At 37.9% G+C, this 21,840-nt stretch overlaps 1 protein-coding gene across 15 annotated transcripts in view; it reads left to right on the forward strand.

Annotated features, from left to right (window-relative positions):
* The window catches only part of SLC8A1 (solute carrier family 8 member A1), a 387,052-nt gene that overhangs the window by 68,331 nt on the left and 296,881 nt on the right, over nucleotides 1–21,840 (forward strand). For 8 of the 15 annotated variants that reach the window (XM_050753303.1, XM_050753305.1, XM_050753307.1 and 5 more), the window contains exon 2: nucleotides 10,449–12,280. In XM_050753303.1, the coding sequence (XP_050609260.1) occupies nucleotides 10,482–12,280 (1,799 nt within the window). In that variant the 5' untranslated portion in view covers nucleotides 10,449–10,481. The remainder of the gene's footprint in view (nucleotides 1–10,448; nucleotides 12,281–21,840) is intronic. The other 7 variants (XM_050753304.1, XM_050753316.1, XM_050753313.1 and 4 more) reach the window with 1 other exon arrangement.

The raw sequence follows: 21,840 nt of genomic DNA on the forward strand, positions 1-21,840 counted from the left end.
TCACTTGCTAATTAAATTATTAAATAGCATTTCTTCCTCCAGTGGCTTTTTTCTCTACCTTTTATAATGACTCCTTTCATGACCACCTTCGTGATAGATAAATTCACATCTATTATAATCCTCATCTATCACCAAAAGACAATAATTTAGCAGTGTCAGTATAGTTACTAACATTAAAACCATACCACTTAAGCCAATTTTAATAATTCTTCAAACACAGGTATATAAAATTGGTTTAAAGAACATATTCACTAGATGCCCTATCTAGTAGAGAAAAACTGTCTATTTCTCTACCAGATTTCCATAAGAATGTTGTGTTTTCCCATGTCACCAACACTCCCTTTAGTCCTCTAAATAATAAGATTTGACTAGTTTCTTTCTAAGATGACTTTCATTTTTTTTTTAATTTATTATTATTATACTTTAAGTTGTAGGGTACATGTGCATAACGTGCAGGTTTGTTACATATGTATACTTGTGCCATGTTGGTGTGCTGCACCCATCAACTCGTCATTTACATCAGGTATAACTCCCAATGCAATCCCTCCCCCCTCCCCCCTCCCCATGATAGGCCCCGGTGTGTGATGTTCCCCTTCCTGAGTCCAAGTGATCTCATTGTTCAGTTCCCACCTATGAGTGAGAACATGCGGTGTTTGGTTTTCTGTTCTTGTGATAGTTTGCTAAGAATGATGGTTTCCAGCTGCATCCATGTCCCTACAAAGGACACAAACTCATCCTTTTTGATGGCTGCATAGTATTCCATGGTGTATATGTGCCACATTTTCTTAATCCAATCTGTCACTGATGGACATTTGGGTTGATTCCAAGTCTTTGCTATTGTGAATAGTGCTGCAATAAACAGACTTTCATTTTTAAAGTGTATTGTAATATGTAATATACAATATACAATATTGTAATACATAAATACACACTTGGTGTTAGAACTTTGTCACTGATATTGTCAGGAACTTTAGAAAATTGTAGCATACAATACTGATGGAGAGTCACCCTTATGTGAGCACCCATCAACTTGACTTTTTAAAATATGTTTCTTTTTACTTCCTACTTCCACTCTTTTCAAGAATAGCTTATTCTTTCAAGGACTGTAATTTGAAACTATGCAGGAAAATGTAAGACTTACAAGCCTCAAGTTGATAGGATTTTCTCTTCTGAAATGCTATCTACTTGAAGATGAATCCTAATGACTCAGGGAAAAAGCTGATGAAATTCACCAGCCTCTGCTCACACAACCAGCATTTACCTTGTTTAAAAAAAAAAACAAAACAAGATTAAAAAAGAAAAAAGTCTTGCTGGACTGACTGTCATTCAACTTGAAATTGGATTCTATATTAAACATCCCCAGTTCCAAGAGGCAGACTAGAAAGAAGAAAGAGTGACCACAGAGATTCATTCTTGAGATGAAATGAAGATAGAGAGTAGGGGCTGCCCTCTAAAGAACCTATAATTTAAAGAGCACAGCTTTCCTTACCACCAGTACTTCATTTTGGGGTTCATGTTTCTGCATGTTTTCTACATCTACTTAGGGCTTGGGTATAGAAACTGAATAGGTCTCTGAAGATAGATGTCCATTTATCCTGAGTCTTTGTCACCTGCTGATGTAGTAGCCTAGCAATCCTTGCTTGTTTCTTAGAGAAGGCAAAACACCTGCAGCAACATCATCATGAAGTAGGAACTTCATATTTTCATATTACCTCCAGTGCTTTAATCTCCTCTCTTGGGACCCCTCTTATCTCCTGTTAAGATCCATCCTCCTCTGCCCTCTAGTCCCCCACCTCCTGGAAACATATTCACTAAGGAGCTTCATATTTTTATCCTGCCTGGATATCCAGTCTGCGAAAAGGAAAGCACAGCTGACATATTACTTAACATCAACATCTTACTGATATTAGAACAAACACTATTTTCTGATTTTCAGGCTCGCACTTCCAGTCTGTTTGTTAAACAAGCCCCATGCCCTGTGTGCCGTTTCTGTGCTTCTACTCAGTTCTGCTCTTTCTGCCTTATACTTCTCAAAGGGTGATCCAGGACCCCCTACATCACAATCACCTGGGATTGTTGTTAAACTTCAAATTTGGAGGTTCTTCAACTGTATCTGATAATAGGGCCCAGTTAACTGCATTTTAATTAGTTACTGGAGTAACTGTCACTTGGAGACTATAAATTTAGTTAAGTACAGGGACCATTTGTCAATCATATTTGCAGTCCCTGTAGTGTCTGTTATGGTGCTTTGCACATAGAAGCTACTCTGTAGAGGCTTGATGAATAAATGAAGGGTTCACTCCCTCCAGAAGTAGAAACATAGGAAGGGCTCACTATATATATGGATTTTTAAGATTAAATGTCAACAGGCTATTGGGGAAATATTTTTAGGTAGAAAATATTTTTTGGTGACCTAGATGTAAAAGCATGCATATGACCTCATTCTGTTTCAGTGTGTAAGGTCAAACATCAAAGAAAGGCTGCTCTTTCTCTTCAGCGTTAGTGGTGAACAACTATTTTGTAAAAGAATTACCATTGTCTATCAGGAGGCTTCTGAAAGATTTACAGAGTACAAAGGAGATGCTCCAAGGCCCTGCCTCTGGGACCTCATTATAATTGAAATCTCTAGGTTGTAGGACCATAGTCTGAGCAGTCTGAGGTTTCTAGAATGCTGGGCTTATTAACTCAAGACCCAAGGTACATTAAACTGGGGACTACGTAGTCCACTTGAGTGATCAGTGTCACTGTTCAAATGCCAGGAAGATCTCTTCTCTTCAGTGAATCTCTAGTAATGGAAGGGTCCTGTTTTCCACAGAAGGGACTCACTCCTTGACTCTGGCAATGCCCCACTAGAATACAAGCTCCTTTGCAGATATGTTTTATTTATTTTTGAAACACAGTGTCTGGCACATGTGAGTGGCTAAGAAAAACTTGGCAGATAAAACCATAAACGAATGTGTTGTTTTTGCATTTCTTTGGATTACTTATCGGCTTAAATTTAAGATGTTAAAAATTGACCCCCAAATTTTTGAGCTGCAATGAAATTCTTTGTTTAAAAAAAAAATACTGAATTATTGTTATCAGAGCAAAGTGTTAACCTACTTGTTATAGCAAAATTCTGTATCTTTCTCCCTGGCTCCCATTCATTATCCATTCCCCTCTTTTATTTTAGTTTTGCTTGCTTACTGTTAGGGATTCTTTCTCCATTTGCTTTTCTCCTGACCAAATGGAAAAACCCTGAGTTTACTACATGAGTTTGGAGTGATTTCAGACCTCTGTCTTCAGCTGATGATCCTCCACATGGATCATCTTTCCCTTGCTATGTGATGAATAGAAGTGCTTACAAAACTTACGTGGGGGGTGGGGAGGCATCAGACAGGAGTGGAAAACATGTGAGGCTCCTTGATGAGATAATGCAACCTACACACATTTATTCAGGTGGGAAGAAGGGGCAGCATGGAGATTAAGTACCTAAATCTTGAGCTCTTTGTCCCCAGAAAACATTGTTACCTTATTGTCATGAAAACAGAAAGTTTCTGCCATTTTGGAAATCGCTATTCTTTAATGCAAAATGCCTGAATTAAAATTCTACTTCTGTCACTTAAGTCTAGATGACTCTAGCCAGATTACTTTCATGAACCATTTATTTTTCTCGTTTGTAAAATGGGAATGATAATATCTCCTTGTAGTATCGTCAGAAAAGTTAGGGACAGTGAATACAAATTAATTAGCACAGTACCTAGGACAAGTAGATGCTCAGTCCATGATTTCAGTCATTATTGCCATCAGTGCCCTGAGTAGGGCCGTTAAACCCTGTTCTGTGGCTCTGGTGTAATGAATTGGAGGACAAACCTTGCTAACTTCACATGGAGCCCAAGATTATCAGAGCATCTTCCTTCTGAATTCTCTTTCATTTATTTTCTATCCAAAGACTCTTCTCCAGCTTTCTTCTTTCCACCCATATTTCCATGTTAGCATGCAGATTAATATTTAATAAATGCTTGGTGTTCTTTCCGTTCTGTAGGGCCTCTACAATGAAGGTGATTTTTGTTGTGCTTCAATACGTGTCTTTTAATTGTATTGGAAGGATGAGAAGATTTACTTCCTTGAGTATGTCCAAAGTGTTAGGGCCCTCTTAACAGAGCAAATAAAATAAGCAAACCAGGGCTGATGTTGGAAGACACACACCCAGGTTGTGGGGAAAATGTCAGGGCCTCTCTTTATGCTGGAGATCAGTCTTTCCAGCCCAAGAGTCTTTGTTCATGAGTCTGAATTATGTGTTTCTTCTCTTTCTAACACTGACATTGATTTACAATCTGATTTTGAACTCTGCTTATGTTAGGGTGCAACCATTTCACATAGACATTTTTAACTGCAAATGCTTAGGCCCATTTCCCAGATTCTGATTTACCACCGGAGATTTGGTGAATCAACACATGACCTTATGAGCAGTACTTTACTCATTTAATAAGCAGATGTTGTGCATCTTCTGTGTGCCAGGCTGTGCTCTAGGAACTGGGAATACATCAATGAAAAAAAGAAACGAAAATCCCTGCCCTTAGAGAGTTGCATCTTTTGAAGAGAGAAAGACAATAAATAGAACCATTGAATAAACTATAAAACATGTAAAAAGTAATAAGAGCTGTCCAGGCACAGTGGTTCACGCCTGTAATCCCAGCACTTAAGGAGGCTGAGGCGGGCAGATTCCCTAAGGTCAAGAGTTCAAGACCAGCCTGGCCAACATGGTGAAACCCTGTCTCTACTAAAAATACAAAAAAAAAAAAAAAATAGCCAAGTGTGGTTGGCAGGCACCTGTAATCCCAGCTACTTGGGAAGCTGAGGCAGAAGAATTTCTTGAATCTGGAAGGCAGAGGTTGCAGTGAGCCGAGTTCACACCACTGCATTCTAGCCTAGGTGACAAGAGCAAGACTCTGTCTCAAAAACAAACAAAAAAAAGTCATAAGTGATATCTAGAAAAATACAGTAGAGGAAAGGGCCAATGGTGCATCTCATGAGTTTTCAACAACTTCATTATTTTGTATCCTAAGCCTGTCTTTCCTTTTGTGACCACGTTGCCTACCCTCGCCCTAGTTTCTTCCTTTCCTGAACAATTTCAGCAGGTATTTTCAGACATAAGGCAGGGACCTGACTTCTGTTTTGTGAGTTTAAGAAAAAGGCTGGAGCCTATGATGTGACCACTCATAGCCCATCCCCTTTAGGACCTGTCCCAATGTATTAAACAGCAGACAGGAAAGTCTCTCTTTGGAGGGGAAAAATAGGTATTAGCAGAGAGTCTCTGTGTAAATGAGGTTTTTTTTTTTTTTTTTTTTCCTGAAGTCTGGCCACGGTCTGATAGCCTGAGGCTGGAGCCAGGGCAGTAATTTTCACTTTAGATGGGATGGTCAGATGAGAAAAGCCTTCATCCTCTGGCATCATCTCTTTGTCTAGAAGCATTTGGAAGTGCTTGCCTTGGTAGTGGATAAGGATTTATGGTTGCTTTAATGTTGCCTTAGAAACAGATTAATTGCTTACCTTTGAGGCTTTAAGTCAGCAAGAATTACATAGAAGGGAATTCCAAGTTCTGATGAAGGCCATCAAGGAGTTCCTTGGAATAACCCCAGCTGCCAATCAAGAGCATGCCATTACGCTGACTGTCCAATATATTGGACTGGTAGGAATGCCAGCATATGCCTTTGCTCTGAGTCAAGTCTTCCTTGGTAGCCAAAACTGGCTATAGCTTCCAGCAGGGAGTGGTCACTGCTGCCAACCACTCTTCAGGCCTCTTTGCTCCAAAAGCTCTCCCTCATCCTTTACAAAAGCAGTTTGATAATGATCTATCTCTTGCAGATGTGGGTTTCTATTCCTTGTAGCTGTGACCTCTTCCTCCAACACAACTGGCTGGACTACTCACAGCTGGATATCTTTTTACCATCCTTTGTCAGTGCCATTTGGGTCTGTAATCTGTAGGTGATGGGTTGTGTTTTGTTTTAAAATAAACAGTGATCAGTAGATAAATTGGGTATTCCTGATACTATGCTGAAGTATCATTTGGAAGATGTAATGGATATTCCTAAGTTAGTACTGCTCGTAGTTGTACGAGTTAATCTGAATCCACCATAAAAATCAGCCTATACTTTGTATTGGTAAATTAAGGCAGAATATAAGAAAGCCAGGCAACAAATCAACATATCCACAGTCTCTATTCTTATCTTTCTGCTTAATTTATATGGAAATGTATATTTGAGGGAAAATGGGAGAATTAAGTAGAACTACTTTGAATCTGATGATAGAGGAAAGACCCTGAAAGAAAGGAGACAAAAGGACGAAGAAGGAACTTGCATTTAGGTAACATCTATTCCACATCTTCACGGGCATTTGGATTTGGTATTAATTTAATACAAAAAGAAATTCAACTCCAGAGAGTTCTTTCCAGATGCTTCATTGCCAATAAGCTACATCAGTGTGTTGTATCCACTGTTCACAAATTATAATGCTCCCCTCTTTTGAATATAATTGTAATGTTTTTAGTTAACACCAGAAGCCCCCTTTCTTTTTCTCTGATAATGATGATGGATTTTTACTGATCTGTCGACCTTTAGACATCTGGTGACCTTTTGGCTAAGAACATATTGTGGGATGTGGACTAGGGAAGGGATAAAGGGCAGGGCTTTTTCTTGGCTGGCCTAGGAGATTGCCCTGACAGTGCATGCAGGAAGAGGTTGCCAGGCAATTGCTAAAAGACCAGATTGAAGGGCAGCTGTCTCTAGGAGCGTGCTAGCCCTCATGTTACATCACCGTTATTGATGCTTGTCTGTTTGAGTCTAATCCATAAGATAAAAGCCAGGCTATTGGAAACCTTCCACAAGTCTTTTGCTAACTAGGCCCTCCTGATTCTACATGGAAGCCAAGAGGCTTTCCAATGGGCTAGTCCAAGCCAACCCCAATAGTTCTCAAGGATTACTTCACACACTATCAGGGATGATGTAATGGAGCAGTTAATTATATCAGTCTTGGAAAAAAACCAGGGGTTGAGTCTTAGTTGAGGGTTTTACTGTCCGTATGACATTCAGCAAGTACTTAACCTATCTAAGCCTCAGTTATCCAACCTCCAAATGGGCTAATAATACCCTCTATTTAGGATTATTGTTAGGGTACTGTGCATTGCACAACTCCAGGGGTGCTGTTCTCATGGACTGTAATGGAAATAGCAACACTAGGAATTTTGTAACATGGCAGTGCTGGCTAATGTAAATATTAAATATAATTGATATGTATAGAGAGAATTTAGCATGGTGTCCATGACTGTTTAAGAATGGAATCTAGTATTCTCTCAGGAAATTGGTTATAATTTGGTGTTCAGCTCTTTTGAAACTTGCTTCTAAGAAGGAAAAAGCAAAATAATTTTGGATACAGAATAATCTGCGAAGACTTGGATATAAGAAATTGTTACATTGTTCAGGGAATGGGAATAATTTCCATATTCTGGAGCTCAGATGCCAGATTATAAAAGGTCTTAGCCTGTTAAGGGTTTTGAGCTTTGTCCTCAGGGAAGCAGGAAACCAATGAAGAGTTTTAAGGGAAGTGAAGAGTGTCAGATCTGCACTTTAGGAATTTCATTTTGGCTGAAATGTGAAGAATGGAATGATGCGATTTGGCAGTCATTTGAAGGGAGTGGTTAATTATATCAGTCTTGGAGACAGACACAAGTTTGAATCTCTCTTCAGTGTTTATGTTCAGTACTACTATTTATTACAAATATTTCACCTTTCTGATTCTTTCAGGTCCCCAAGACATTTTAAATTGCATATCTTCCAAAAGGATCACTACAGAGGTTTCTTTCACCATTTTAAATGTTAGATATCTTCTATATCATTCTGTATACCTGCCAAGTATTGGGATCACTTATAAATTAGATTTTATAGAGTAGGCCAAAGCTGGTCTCCTTGTGTCCACCCTTGTCCCTTTAGTCTATTCTGCACTGAACCAGCAGAGAGATCCTTCTAAAAGAAAAATCAGATCATATCACCCTCTGATTAGAAACTCCCAGTGATTCTCATCTTCTACCTCATCAAAGCTCATGCCTTATGGCAACTCAGTGTTCCATGATCCATTCCCACTCCTGAGCCCTGCCCCCTTGGTGCATTGCCCTCTTGCTACATTGGTTTTCTGTGTTTCGAGACTGTGCCAAGCATGGTTCCCATTAGGACATTTGCACTTGCTAGGAATTCTGTTCCTACAGATATTCACAAGACTTGATCTTTCGTGTCCTTTAGGATTTTGCTCAAGTGTTACCTTATCAGAGAGGCCTTCCTTAACCATCTAGTATGAAATCATGCATGCCATATGTATACACACACACACTCTCTCTCACACACACACACACACACTCACTCCTTGTCCTCTTTATATTGCTCTGCACATACATGTACCATAGGACTTTTTAACCTTCTGATACTTATATTTGTTTGTTTCCTCCACCATTAGATTATAAGCTCTGTGAGAACACAGACTTTGTTTTATCACTGGTGAATTCTCAGGATCTAGAAGAGAGCCTAGCAAGTCTTTCTAGAATACATATTAAGCATGCATAAATATTTGTGGATGAAATGGATACACAAGGGAGTTGGAACTAGATTTTCCACCATTCTTGCAGGATGGTTGAATTTCACCTTGTTTCAAGCAGAAATCCTAAAACCTTTCAAAGACTGAACGAGCAGACATACTGACCATGAACTTTTGCATATTTCGAGAATGTGCTGCCTCTATTTTTCAGCCTTTTACTTAGTTTCAAATTCTGCTATAACCCTCCTCTGGTTGTCTTTAGTATGGGAAAAATGTCAAAGAAACTTATCTCTCTGTAGTGATGAGCTATAAAGGGCTTTAGGCTATGGGGGGATCTCTGAGGGTCTGCCAGAATGTCCTAGGCAGGGGTGTTCTCCTGGGCCCTGGTGCAGTTTGCAGAATAAGCCATCAGGAGCAAACATGAGCCAGAGAGTGTAGGCGAACGTAGGGTGGCTCTCAGCCAGCCTGAAGCTATGAAAGCCTCTAATCCAGCTCCTCTTTTAACTTTTTCCAGGACATTAAGGGTATGTTCTGACTCAGGGCTTCTTCCTATTGCTGCTTTATCTGATGTCATAACTGGTCCCTCCTGCAAGGCCTGGGAGACAGTTACCCTGACTTGGAGCAGACCTTCCTCTACTTCAGTTTCCGCTCACCTCCCTTCCAGGTTCTGGAAGCAGAGGGGACATAAGGTCTGAGTAGAGTTTTGCTTGAGCTGGTAGGTGAACTTAAGGCCATGGTGGCTGAGTCCACCACTATGCCTACCAAGCTTTGTGTGCCGCTCACTGACTCTGTTACCATGGCCCTCCTTGCCTACAGCCCTTCATCATGTGTATATTTTGTGGTCACTGTTGTCATGCCACATGAGCTAATTTAAGTGGAATTATTGGTCCTGCATTTTTTGGTCACTTTGAACCCTCGACAGAACTAATATGTATTTTAGAATGACCATGGAAAATATGACCGACACCGAGAAGGAACATTTTAAGGTTGGTGACGCTGATTCCATAGCCTGCCAGGCTCTTACCCACAAGTAGGCCTTGGCCTGGTTATCTCCCTTTCCAGCCTGCAGAAAAACAGGCTCTGTACACAGATGTGAAGAGCTGTGCTTGAAGAACCAGATGCCCAGCTACTAATGTATCAGCAGACCTGGGCTGGCTGAAAATTAGGAAGAAATGTGCTCTCATCAAAACATGCTTTTAAAAACTGTACTTAATGTGTGGAAATACTGCGTTACAGCAGAATTTTTTTCTCCTCAAGAACAAATGCCATTGAGCTTTGATTTCAGGCAAGCTTGAAGTTTTCTGTTTCCAAGTAAGTGTGGAGCAATAGGACATGATTTCATGAAATACAGTGTAAGATGCTCTCTGGTGTTTAAGATAATCACCAGGCCTTGTATTGGTGGGATTTTTTCAGGGTCTGATTTTTCAAAGCATCAATTATAATAAGGTGCTTTTGGCATTGAAACCGTTTTTGGAAGAAGATGTACTAACACAAATTTAGAAGAAAATCTGCTTTAGTAAAAAGGAGGAAATTATTTGATGCTTCAAAAGTCCTGTGTTTTTTGGCTATTAGCATGCATAAACGTGTGTTTAATAAGGCAAGGCTATATAAATTGAACTTTTCCTTTCCAATGAGTCAATTGTATATCTTACTCAGTGAATGGGTACTCCATGTAGTAAATTCACAGAAAGATTGAATTGTAAACTTTACAAAGGATTGCTTAGTCACTGATGGAGTCTTAGAACGCAATCATTCACCATAGATTTTGTGATGGTCAAATATAAACAAATTTTGGTAAGAGTAATAAAAATAATTAGTAATGCTTTGGATGCAGCTCTAATGACATGACTTTTTTTCCGCCCTCTCCCCCATCTTGTTTTTACCAGTAGGTTCTGACAGTTGGAAGTGTCGTGTACAACATGCGGCGATTAAGTCTTTCACCCACCTTTTCAATGGGATTTCATCTGTTAGTTATTGTGGCTCTCTTATTTTCCCATGTGGACTACGTAATTGCTGAGACAGAAATGGAAGGAGAAGGAAATGAAACTGGTGAATGTACTGGCTCATATTACTGTAAGAAAGGGGTGATTTTGCCCATTTGGGAACCCCAAGACCCTTCTTTTGGGGACAAAATTGCTAGAGCTACTGTGTATTTTGTGGCCATGGTCTACATGTTTCTTGGAGTCTCTATCATAGCTGATCGGTTCATGTCCTCTATAGAAGTCATCACATCTCAAGAAAAAGAAATAACCATAAAGAAACCCAATGGAGAGACCACCAAGACAACTGTGAGGATCTGGAATGAGACAGTTTCTAACCTGACCTTGATGGCCCTGGGATCTTCTGCTCCTGAGATTCTCCTTTCAGTAATTGAAGTGTGTGGCCATAACTTCACTGCAGGAGACCTCGGTCCTAGCACCATCGTGGGAAGTGCTGCATTCAACATGTTCATCATTATTGCACTCTGTGTTTACGTGGTCCCTGATGGAGAGACAAGGAAGATTAAGCATTTGCGTGTGTTCTTTGTGACGGCAGCCTGGAGCATCTTTGCCTACACCTGGCTTTACATTATTTTGTCTGTCATCTCTCCTGGCGTTGTGGAGGTCTGGGAAGGTTTGCTTACTTTCTTCTTCTTTCCCATCTGTGTTGTGTTCGCTTGGGTAGCGGATAGGAGACTTCTGTTTTACAAGTATGTCTACAAGAGGTATCGAGCTGGCAAGCAGAGGGGGATGATTATTGAACATGAAGGAGACAGGCCATCTTCCAAGACTGAAATTGAAATGGATGGGAAAGTGGTCAATTCTCATGTTGAAAATTTCTTAGATGGTGCTCTGGTTCTGGAGGTGGATGAGAGGGACCAAGATGATGAAGAAGCTAGGCGAGAAATGGCTAGGATTCTGAAGGAACTTAAGCAGAAACATCCAGAGAAAGAAATAGAGCAATTAATAGAATTAGCTAACTACCAAGTCCTAAGTCAGCAGCAAAAAAGTAGAGCATTTTATCGCATTCAAGCTACTCGCCTGATGACTGGAGCTGGCAACATTTTAAAGAGGCATGCAGCTGACCAAGCAAGGAAGGCTGTCAGCATGCACGAGGTCAACACTGAAGTGACTGAAAATGACCCCGTTAGTAAGATCTTCTTTGAACAAGGGACATATCAGTGTCTGGAGAACTGTGGTACTGTGGCCCTTACCATTATCCGCAGAGGTGGTGATTTGACCAACACTGTGTTTGTTGACTTCAGAACAGAGGACGGCACAGCAAATGCTGGGTCTGATTATGAATTTACTGAAGGAACTGTGGTGTTTAAGCCTGGTGAGACCCAGAAGGAAATCAGAGTGGGTATCATAGATGATGATATATTTGAGGAGGATGAAAATTTCCTTGTGCATCTCAGCAATGTCAAAGTATCTTCTGAAGCTTCAGAAGATGGCATACTGGAAGCCAATCATGTTTCTACACTTGCTTGCCTCGGATCTCCCTCCACTGCCACTGTAACTATTTTTGATGATGACCACGCAGGCATTTTTACTTTTGAGGAACCTGTGACTCATGTGAGTGAGAGCATTGGCATCATGGAGGTGAAAGTATTGAGAACATCTGGAGCTCGAGGAAATGTTATCGTTCCATATAAAACCATCGAAGGGACTGCCAGAGGTGGAGGGGAGGATTTTGAGGACACTTGTGGAGAGCTCGAATTCCAGAATGATGAAATTGTGTAAGTTCTATATTATATGTGTGTGTGTGTGTGTGTGTTTCAGTGTGTTTATGAATGTGAGTCTGTGCATCATTTTTTAAATAGCATACAAGGAATGGAATAGCTTTTATACAAGATCTCTTTCAAAATATCAGTCTTTGCTTGGGTGCCAATTGTCAATATGCTCTACACATAGAGATCTTAAATTTATTTACATCAGAATTTTATTTTTACTTTTATACTTTTACACATTTTAAGTACATTGTGACTATGATAAAATGAGTAATGGGACACGATTTATCAGATAACTTAGGCTGAAAAATTTGTCTTCTATTTTGAATTACATGGTATATGCTCAGAAAAGGAATATTTAAAACATCACAATAGGTCTCTAACTTCATTTCTGAGTACAGATTGAGAAAACCCAAAAAGGAAACACCTCTGAAAAGAATTTCCTGGCTACCAGGGCTGACTGAGAATATTTTTATGGCTTTTATGTGACATTGTGTTTTGTGACAATATAAGTTAACATTTCTGCTTAAATGCCAATGCTAAATTATGACTTCATAACCAATCCTGCTTCTTCAGTGTTATGCCAATATGGGAAAGTCCATCCAGCCCTTTTGTAGTTCCAGTCTGGTTTTATTTTACATCCTTATTAAACAAATCCTTTACCCTGCTGATACAGTGATAGAGAAATAAGGTTCTGTCCATGTGTCTAGTTGTCAGGGAGCAGGTCAGAGAAAAGAAGGAACAATTTATTCTTCCTCTTGGTACTTTACGGTGGCACTGTGCTCATGTAGTAATATGAAGTACCCAGTTGTTAAGTGATTCTTCCACTGAGAGTTGATATTTAGAGGGCTGTTCCCCCTTTGCCTAGGAAAGTGTGTTGCACTCAACTCACCAAAAGCAAACCAGAAAATTTGACTTTATGAACAATTTCTGGGAGGGAGGGAGAGAGGGAGACTGGCAGGGAGGCTGCCTATAATATTTGCAGTACAACAGAAGACATTGAAATGAATGATTATGTTGGTTGAAGCACTGGACATTTAGAAATTTCAGGGAAGAAAAATAAATATATAAATATACTTCTAAAATAGTTAACTCTTATGATAATGGCATATGATATGCCAAATGGTGAATGCATGCTCTTTAAATATGAAATTTCTCCTACTGAAAGTGAGAGAAAACAAACCAAAAAGGGAGGGGATGGGCAGAGAGAACAGATTCTCCTGAAAGAGCCTTTCAGTGTCCTTACATCTCTTTGTTGTTACACTATAGTGATAAGTAATGTCGAGTACCGTATCACAATGAAATCAAGCAAAACAGAGATTCTAATATCCATCTTCTGATGTGTGTAGGGAGCATAGTGTTTTTGTTTTGATTAATATCTATTTTGTGTTAATTATTATGTTGTTAGTGTTCCACTTATTGAGATGTGTTTTGTTGGGATACTTATTTTACTGAAAGATAGTGATCTAGTAGCAAATTAATATCCTTCATATGCAAGAAAGAATTTTTTCAGTGGTCTTGCATTGGAAAGTTCACGTATGCTCAGGTTAACACAAATGAACTTTATTCCTTTGCTAGGAATTCGTTCCCTATTGATTTTATTTTCCCTAACAATTATGTTTTCTCATCATTTCAATTATTGAACCCTTCTGTAGTATATAGTACTTGTAATCCATGTAAAAGTGTATTGCATATTGTTAAAGGTATATTTCATGTTGTTGAATGAACTCATAAGGGTAACCCTTAAAACACCTTAAATCTGTGTTTTGTTTTGTTTGTTTGACTAAGCATATTTTCTTTTGAAAATTTAATCTTACCTTTTCTTAAGAATAAGGACTCTATGCTGGTTTATTTGAAAAGCAGCTTTTCCCTATTTATTCTGCTGTTCAGGACTTTTACCAAACCATAAATAACCTTCTTTTGGGTGGTACAATGCAGAAGAAAAAGGAAAAGGATTTTTAAAGAGGATTGACATTGATTTGATAGAATAACTTATTCTGCCAAGCTCCATTTAAAAAACATTCATCTTATGCAATTAAATTGGTTTTATTCTTGCTAAGGAAGGAATATTGCCAAATTCCATTTTTAGAAATTTAGATTTCTTGTGAAAATTGGTAAACATTGGTGGAGTTGGTGAAAATTGGCTAATAATTCATGCCATCTCTGTATATTTGTTCTTAGGAGTATTCAAGATCAATCGCAAGTTTCTTGCTCTATAAAATTGTTACTATACTTCATTTGCTCAACTGAAATGTGAAATTTTAGAAATGGCAAAGCATTTAATTTATAAGTGGAATGAAATTACAGACCTACTTTTTTATATATTTTTAATTTTGAAGAGATTTCATCTTGACTTCATAGAGTTTTTTTTACTGATAAGCTTTGTAGATGCTAAATAGGCCTATTGATTGTACAAATTTGTTTGGCTGGGACTTAACCTTAAATTAAGCACCAGGATTCAAACACAAGCTTTCTAGAAAAACGTATTATCAAAGATATTTTGATTCCATGTCTTTGCTATTGGGAATAGTGCTGCAATAAACATACAAGTGCATGTGTCTTTATAATAAGAATGATTTATATTTATATTCCTTTGGGTATATACCCAGTAATGTGATTGCTGGGTCAACTGGAGTTGTGGTGCCCTGTTAACAGCTTAGAAAACATTATTTTTTAATGGATCATTTTTCCTTTGTCAGTCGTCTTATTTCCATGCAGTCAGATCCAAGTGAAAGAGTTTGTCATCGTGCAATGGAGCCAGGCTATGGAGACTAAACCCAACTTATCTTGAAGAATGAATTTACATCTCATCAAATTACATAGTTAATCTTGAAAGATGTCCTCCTTCAAAACCTACAGTACTTAAACAAGGCTGATGGCACCACTAAGCTTTATTAAGTACTTTGAAAAAAAATTTTGTTGGTTTAAAGTTGTGCACAAAGCCAGACTTTATGATTCTTTCCAGAGCACCATAAAGAGATTCCTGGAAAAGCCTAAATTTAAAGGCTAATTTTAAGAAGCCCCTAACCAAGGTAGAAATAAGTTCCAAATTGATCAAGGATGGAAAATAAGAGGCAGTATAGCGTTACTGATTGTTCGATTCCAAAAACAAGATAGATTCCTAATCTTTGATCTTGTTTTTAGTGTAGAAGTCATCATTTAAATTTATAATATAAAAATGTCTATACATATTTATTCATATTTTCACATAAATGAGTTGAATTATTTCAGCTTGATAAGTGATAAGTGATGCTTATAATTTCTAATAAAATATATTCTCAGCAAAACATTTTAAAATTACAAAGCAAAATCCCATTAAATAGATATAATTAACAGCTAGCACATGCTTTTTTATAAACTCAGTCAATGACACATACTAAACCAATGCCAACCAATTTTGACTTACAACAGGGAATTCTGTCTAATGTTAACAGCTAATAAAAAATAAATGAAGAATATGCTAATTTGATTTGTGGTTTGGTAGGTAATATCCACAAATTTGAAGTGCTGTTAATGATTGTTCTTTAATGGTTCTAGTTTAATGGTAATAAGTATTACAAAATATTGTTTGGTATTTCAAGTCTAACATTAGCTTAACTGTTTTGGAAAAATGTTAAGGCTAATTAACTAATGTAGATACAAATCAAATTTAATTACTTAGTTATAATCCAGTGATAATATTATTTTTGGAAGACGATTCAAAAGATTTTGAGCATTTAGTATTATATATTTAAAATACAGAGTTGAAAAATCAGAGTATGTAAATTAGAATATTTACCTAATATACTCCTTAGAATATCAGTTTAGCAGAGGTTCCTAGTCATAGTATAATATATTAAACAACAGGCCTACCCAAACTTAATTTTGTTTTAACAACTATTATATTTTTAAGTGTAGTTTTAACTTCATAGTATGTATAAGACATCTCAACAAATATAGCTGTCTGATGCTCAATATTTATATCACATTTTACTCTTTTTGAACAAAAGACTAGAAAGGAAATAAAATTTCAGTATCATATGGGTTCTACAGAATTATTATCATATTCCAGGGAAAATAAATATTTTATTTTTGCTATTTATGGGACCTGCGTTATTTTCTTGTTCTATAGAATTCTTGTTCTAGAGAATTCTATGCAATTCTCTCTAGACTTAGCTTTATGAGATGGCAATTCAATTCTGAGAGTAAAACGAAATACATTAAGACAGCCAGATGTAAACAAGATGAAATGAAGATATTAAAAAAACTTGAAGTGATCAGAACAGAAGAATAATTGTGTGGAGAAATCAGAAATGATGAAAAATATTAGAAAAAATATCACAAGACAAGAAAGGCTGTTAGGACATACTAATTTAAGTCCAACATATTCAGGCTTTACTTTATAGCAGTAGAATTTTATCTGCTACCTTTAGAGCATACTTTCATATTGACATAGAATTTTCCTAGGTAATGTGCTAATGTAAGAAATTTGTATGGAATAACTTTAGCATTTGAATGGATTTCTTCTTTAGTGGATTATCTTTTCAGACCAGAATATTTATCTCTTTTTAGAGCCAAATCACATATAGTATCATCTGCAAACCTAAGTTATAGCTACAAGTTTTTATAAATGCATGTTTTCTGAATGCATAGCTATTATAAAAATAAGAGCCAAAAACATTTATGAGTCTGAATTTAGTACTGCAGGAGCCTAAATTGATTATGTGCAGAAAGGTTGTTTACCGAGGCAACCAGATAGCCACATTTGCTATTATAATCTTATTTTTCCAGCACTAATTAAAGCTTGGGGTTATAGTATCATTATGTAAATGAATTTTGTCTTAGCAATTGAGATTTCATAGTTCAGCCATATTGAAGTGTTTAAATTACGGGCTCTTTTCTTAGTCATCATTCAAGGCCATTACATAGAAGGCTGATTGCTTTACTGGATTAGGGGCAGAGGAGAATTTATATATCAGTTAATCTGCACATATTTAATAAGCTACAGATTTGTGGCCAGTAGTGGGCTAAGAATTATAAAGGAAATAGAAAAAATATGCTCCTTATACTCTAAAATGGGAGATTATGAGATGGTGCATATTCTGATAAGGAGAAATATCATTTCAAAGACGTTTTGTAAACTATAGGAAGCCTTGATTTTAGACAAAATATTTTCATTTGCCTTTGGAGGACAAAAGCATAATTTAAAAGAAAAACGGGATGTGCATTGTAAGATGGAATCAAACCTTGGTAAATCTAAGAGTATGGGCAGTTTCAATAGACAGGACCATTATCAAAATTAATGAAAGGCTAAGTGAAAGTACATTTTGTATAACGGGATTTTAAATCATTATGAGGGTATTTAAATCAATCTGAGTACATCCTTTAAAGGATTATTGTTTGTAGAACCCTTTTTGTTTGTGGAATGTGTAGAAACAAAATTTAGAAGACTAATGGTATTACTGTACTATTTTCCAAGCACTTTCTCAAATGTTTTTTATACATGTGATATTATAATGACCTAATGAAGTAAGTGACCTTGCAGAGGAAAAATTGAAACTTAGATTAAGTAATTTCTTCAAAGTGCCAATAAATTATGGATCTAGGATTTGAACCCTTTTCTATTTGAAATAAAAGCTTATGTGCTTGTTTTTCCATACTACTTTGCTTCTTGAAGGTCCTAAAGAGAATTTAATGGATTTGTAGTAAAATATTCTTAGTACTTTATTTTTCTCTGTGTTAACTAGTCCTTGGGTTTCTAGGAATGGTTCTGTTTTACTTTAATCCTATGACCATTGAGCAGATTTTGAGGAGTCCTTAGCCATTGACAATTATCTAGTGTCACGCCATTTTCTCAGAGTTATTACTCTGCCATCATCTTGTAAAATCTGAGTGGATTTTACACTAAGTTGTGAAATGGGAAGAGGTTTTCTTTGCTTTACTTTCCTTAGGATACCATTAACCAAGGGAAGGAGATTTAAGCATACTTAATACTTTTGAGTAGAGCAACCTTGAGGGTCTAAGACATACAAGAGGTTATTTGTTGTTATTTTGCTTCTCTGTCAGCTAACAAAGCAGAGATGTGGAAAATTGCCTATAGGCAACATCGTAATATCATGGTAACTAACTGAGGTTTTCATATAAAATATCTTCATCATATTCCCTTCATGGCTGAAATCTGGCCATTGGAGATTTATTGTTTGGGGCAGAACATCGATTAGTCCCTTATTACAATATAAATGCCATGAAACTCAGAAGGTTAGCCTTGCAACAGTAGAGTTAAATGGCTCTGGGCCAGTGGCAGGAAAGGGTGAGAAGATAGCTGAATGTACTGTGGGCAAGTGGCATTTGAGATAATCTTCATAACTGCCTTGGGTGAGCCCGCTGAGGGTCCCAATGGAAGGTGCTGAGTGGGCAGGCAGGACTCAAGCTGCTGTCTTCCCACAGTGCCTTGCAGTTCCTTCCCTGAATTTCTAGTGGGAAGTCCAGAAGGCCCTGGGAGGGAAAGCAGCAATTAACAATATGGAAAGAATTATAGGAAATCTCTTCCATTGCTTCCTCTCCTGGCTCGACACACTGCCTATATAATACCCATCTATTTGCCAAAGGTTGAGCCAAGCCAGGGCCCTTTCTTTTCACAGACTTATACAGCTGTTTCACTATAGAGCCAGGCTAAATAAACAATTCTTTTTCATTTCCTGCCTTTCTCCTGAGGACTTGGTGCTGTAGATGACCATTTATTTCTTTCCTACAGTGTCTCCACAGGGCTAAATATGGGAATAGGCATTGTGTTCTTTGGTGACAGTTGAAGATATGAAGGTAAGAACGAAAAGCAGAACGTGAGTCCCTCACCTTTCAGGCTGGTGCTCATGACAACAGAGCAACTGGGTGTTGCAGTATACTTAGCAATTCACATATTAATAAAATACCCTAAGATATTTCCCAGATACAGTTTATTTTATTTTATTTTTGCTTTTCTATGCTTACATATGAGATATCTGGGATCCTAGGTATTCTGAAGCCTTGTGGTGACCCTTGAAACCAAGGCCACACCATTTTTCCATGACAGATTTCCTGAGATAAAGATGGGCTTAGGGGGATCGCTCAACTTGGAAATTTGAGCTCTGTCTCTGTCCCCTACTAGCATTGTGCCTTTCAGCCAGTTACTTAGGTTCTGAGTCAACTTTCTCACCTGTAAAATGAGGAAGATGGTCATGGTGTTGTTGGTGATGGTGATTTTGGATATGGTGGTAATGGTGGTGGTGATGGTTGTGGTTGGAATGGTGGTGGTTCTGGGTATGTTGGAGGTGGTAGTGATGGTGATGCTGATGGTGGTGGTGATGGTGGTGGTGGTAGTGGTAGTGGTAGTGGTGATGATGGTGATGACGCTAAGATTTATTAAACAAGTTTCCTGCTATTCTTAAAGTATCCATATGACTCAATCTTTACAACAATATCAAATAGCTACTCTTGTTACACCCATTTTACAGATGAAGAAATTGAAGCTTAGAGATTTAACTTTCTCTGGGTCACACAGCTAATAAAGGGTGGATCTAGAATTGAGCAGGACTGCTTGACTGTAATGCCCGTAGAGTTTTATTCAGGGCTGTTTCTTCCTTTGAATGACTTCCATACACAGGGAGGAGTATGTTTCAGGCTGTAGTGCAATGACATTAACCTCAACACAGGCTCATGCTGCTCAGAAGATGAGAAACTAGAGCAGTCATTTATCTTTTCTGGGATTCTAGAACGTGTATTCACCACGTTGCACCCCGTGCCCCACTCTCCATTAACCTAGAAGACCATGAATAGCTGAGTTTGAGAGGCAAGGGAATGCTAAATGTTGTAGTCCCTCCGTGTAGCTGACCTACCTAGTTATTGTTGGGTTTGGTTTGTTTTCTGTCACACAATATTTATTTCCCTTTGTTCCTAGTTTTTAAAAAGAAACTTCTTTATTCCTAGTTTTCTATCATTGCCTGCTTTGGTGCTGTAGCATTTAACTTCCTTATATGGCTGAATAATGAATGCAGCTTTTCTTCAGAATTGAAATATGAGTTTCTTGGTCTTTTTTTTTAATGTGTTACCAGACAATCTAAATTAATGACAACAAAGAATTAGTATCAGTGGATGCCGTTACCTTGTGTCAGCACTAATAAGAGGTTAAACATTATATTCCGTGACCCTGGAGGTGGTTAACAGTAAGAATTATTTATTAGGAGACTTTCCTAGAATAAGTGACCTGCATGGCAGTTCATCTCATAAAAACTTAGAATTCCAACCTCCGCAGCACATAGAATTTTTAGATATATTTTTTAAATGCCCAATTCCAAGTTATTCTTATTTCTGAATTAAATTCTCTCTGGAGGACAAGAACAAACAAAAAATTCTACCTAAAATGACATGAATATCCAGTTATATCTTGCATAAACTTTATACAAAACCAAAGTTCAGGTGTTTCTATAACAAATTTGTTTTTGAACAAAGTGGTTTTATTTTAATTTTTTACCTTTTGCAGGCAAATTATTTGTCTATTTGGAGTAAGCCTGATAGCAATATGTTTTTGAATATAATTATAACCTTTAAAAGAAGGCTGCAACTGTTAGCTTTCAACAAAGAACATTTGTCTTACACACACACACACAATTATTAAGGAAAAAGTGGGAATGCAAAATTAAGTCCTATTTGCATAGATTTTAATTCTTAGGGCACAATTAAAGAAAAAGAAAAATCCTAACGTTACAAGGATAAGTTTCCTTCTTGCACACTAACCATTACAATCTTAACTTGACACAGTTTTTAAAAATGTGCTATTCAGTTCCATGTGTATATCTGTGTTCCTGGGATTTGTATATCACCTGAGAGAGAGAGAGAAAGAGAGAGAGAGGCAAAGATGGAGGGAGGCAGAGAAGGAGGTGGAGGCAGGGTGAGTAAGAAGGAGGGGGGAAGAAAGGAGGCAGACGGAGGGACAGAGACAGAATATACAGCCCTGATTAGATTTCAGCTATGCCTAAAATGAACTGAAGCCTGGAATTAGTCCATACTCTTGCTCACGCAAACAGAAGACAGTATGAGAGTAAGGAAATAGAAATGGGATTCACTCAAGCTGCTTCTTTATTAAAAATAGACAGCAACTTTGTCCTTGAAATCAAGTGTATGTGCCTGAGTGTGTTTGAGGACCCAGAAGTAGCCTGTGGAATCCAGAAGGGGTGGGCCCTATTCGTTGATTCCTGCTTCCAGCAAATATTCTATGAGCATCAATCCCATGCCAAGCCCCTTGCAAGATGCTGGGACAACAGTAGTACCTAAGACATAGCCTCTGCCATAGAAAACCTCAAGCTTTACTAGAGGAGATGGACATACAAGTGTTCAGTCATACAACAGTGTGTATGTTTAGTCACCCCTAAAGCTTCTCTGTGCCTGCCTTGGCCTCCTTCTGTCAATGCCACCTGATGGGGCTCTTACCACTGGTGTTTAGGCTGAGAATAAATGATGAGCTGTCAGTGTTGTTGCTGTCCGCTCCAGGAGCAACCCACCCCCTGTGCCTGCTTTTCCCCAGAAGAAAACTACAGGGCTCTCTCTCGTCTCCTGTC

This window comes from Macaca thibetana, chromosome 13 (assembly GCF_024542745.1).
Source record: "Macaca thibetana thibetana isolate TM-01 chromosome 13, ASM2454274v1, whole genome shotgun sequence".
Classification (NCBI taxonomy): Eukaryota; Metazoa; Chordata; class Mammalia; order Primates; family Cercopithecidae; genus Macaca; species Macaca thibetana.